The sequence below is a fragment of the Lipomyces chichibuensis genome, assembly GCF_038497645.1.
Source record: "Lipomyces chichibuensis strain CBS 12929 unplaced genomic scaffold V1513scaffold_66, whole genome shotgun sequence".
Classification (NCBI taxonomy): domain Eukaryota; kingdom Fungi; phylum Ascomycota; class Lipomycetes; order Lipomycetales; family Lipomycetaceae; genus Lipomyces; species Lipomyces chichibuensis.
This window is the reverse complement of record NW_027117518.1, coordinates 6,146-7,671: the sequence shown is the minus strand read 5'-3', so window position 1 is coordinate 7,671 and position 1,526 is coordinate 6,146. Positions and strand designations below refer to the sequence as shown.

At 47.6% G+C, this 1,526-nt stretch overlaps 1 protein-coding gene across 1 annotated transcript; it reads left to right on the top strand.

Annotated features, from left to right (window-relative positions):
* V1513DRAFT_453960 (uncharacterized protein) lies at positions 1 to 1,526 on the top strand. The gene is made up of 4 exons (XM_066899316.1): positions 1 to 1,181; positions 1,233 to 1,273; positions 1,298 to 1,300; positions 1,329 to 1,526. Exons 1-4 carry the CDS (start codon positions 454 to 456, stop codon positions 1,481 to 1,483), a joined length of 927 nt encoding a protein of 308 aa, XP_066750693.1. The 5' UTR covers positions 1 to 453; the 3' UTR covers positions 1,484 to 1,526.

The window sequence follows — 1,526 nt, the reverse complement described above, 5'->3', positions numbered from 1 at the left end:
CACGCCTCTGATATCACCGTTTACGGCTGCATTCGCATCGTGAACCTCACCACAACCCGAGCCCATCGTTTGCTTCGTTATCACACACCCGTGGCCGCCACGTCTTTATTCAGCGCTCCCCATCAGCGGCTGCATGAACCCGACCAAGGCTGGGCGGATATTATGCAGACAAGCTCTAAGAGCTTGTCTATGATACGAAGCGCTGGAGTATACGAGAAGGCGGCGTGTTCTCTCGTTTTTCTGCTTATACATTTGTTTCGTCGTGGTGCGGGCTGATGATTATGTATATATTACGGCAGAAGGTTCCGGCTGGGCGGGTATAAGAAGACCACTCTGAGCCATCTGCCCGTCGAATAGTATTATTTTAAAACACTTTTTAACCTTAGCTCTTAGCTCTTCGCTCTTGGTTTCGTTGGTCTTGCCTTACAACAACATTTTGATCTTACCAATACAATGAAATCGAAGTATATGCTACTATCACAGTCAAAATCTGCTATCGCGGTCATAGCACTGGTTCTGGTAAGAATTATCGTATGCGCTCCATGCACCTCGGACGATATTACGAATATGGATGTTAGTGGCTGTAATTGCCCTTCCCAGTTCCCATCCCCTGCCACAGATTTGACATGTATCGGGCCGGCGCAAGTTTGCTCCCAGACCTGTGGCAATCCTCAGATGACTATATCATCTCGTTCGATGCTCACTCAATGTGGCCAAGGTTGCATAACTGCAAATTCGGAGTGTAATGGCTGCTATGTATGGTTTCATAGCTTATGCTCATGCATACGTGATCTGCAGCATGGATCAACAACAACAGGTTGTATTCCTAGTGACAGCCTACATCCAGGACATCCCAACCAGCCGATATGGATGTTGCTGAACGCTGGAGATCTGATTACGTCTACGCAGCTATTGCCGGGGATCTTACAACTGAACAACGCACCTGATTCAGATGGAGGTTGGCGACTGGGACAACAAGTGTTTCAACAAGGGCATCCGGGCCAGACATATAATAGGGAGAGAGGATCCCTTGCTATGAACTCGGTTGCAACAAGATCTGAGGAGCAAGTTCACATACATGTTTGTGATAATCCAGCAAGCAAAATTCGAGACAAGCTATCTTCCCTGTGGCGAGACAATTATAGGACCCTACAATCTGTGCCCTTGACAACGGCAGACGGCTTCAAACCGGGTTCTGAAATGTCTTGCCGCGTGTCACCTAACAAAGGCGCAGTGATTAATATGGCACGTGATATAATTGACTATCTAGGGACCGTTGTCGCCCCTCCCGCAAGCTGCGCAGCGTATTACGTGGGAGCTGGTGTTATCACAGACGCCAACGATTACTCTTGGGCATGTGTTACCACAGGCACTAGATCTGCCGAGGAGCTTTTTTGTCATACATAAGAATGGAGTGTTCCATGACGGAGGGTATGGACCCAGTATTGATTGTTCATATTTTAGGGCCAAACATGTGGAATAATAGTCCAATGTCAGATATACGGACATAGGACACAGATTACAGG

Bases quoted from the DNA above. Each gene is read 5' to 3' on its own strand.
- V1513DRAFT_453960 (XM_066899316.1), top strand. From the start codon at position 454: ATGAAATCGAAGTATATGCTACTATCACAGTCAAAATCTGCTATCGCG. The intron at 1,182-1,232 runs CTTCAAACCGGG...TAACAAAGGCGC, and splicing joins CCCTTGACAACGGCAGACGG to AGTGATTAATATGGCACGTG.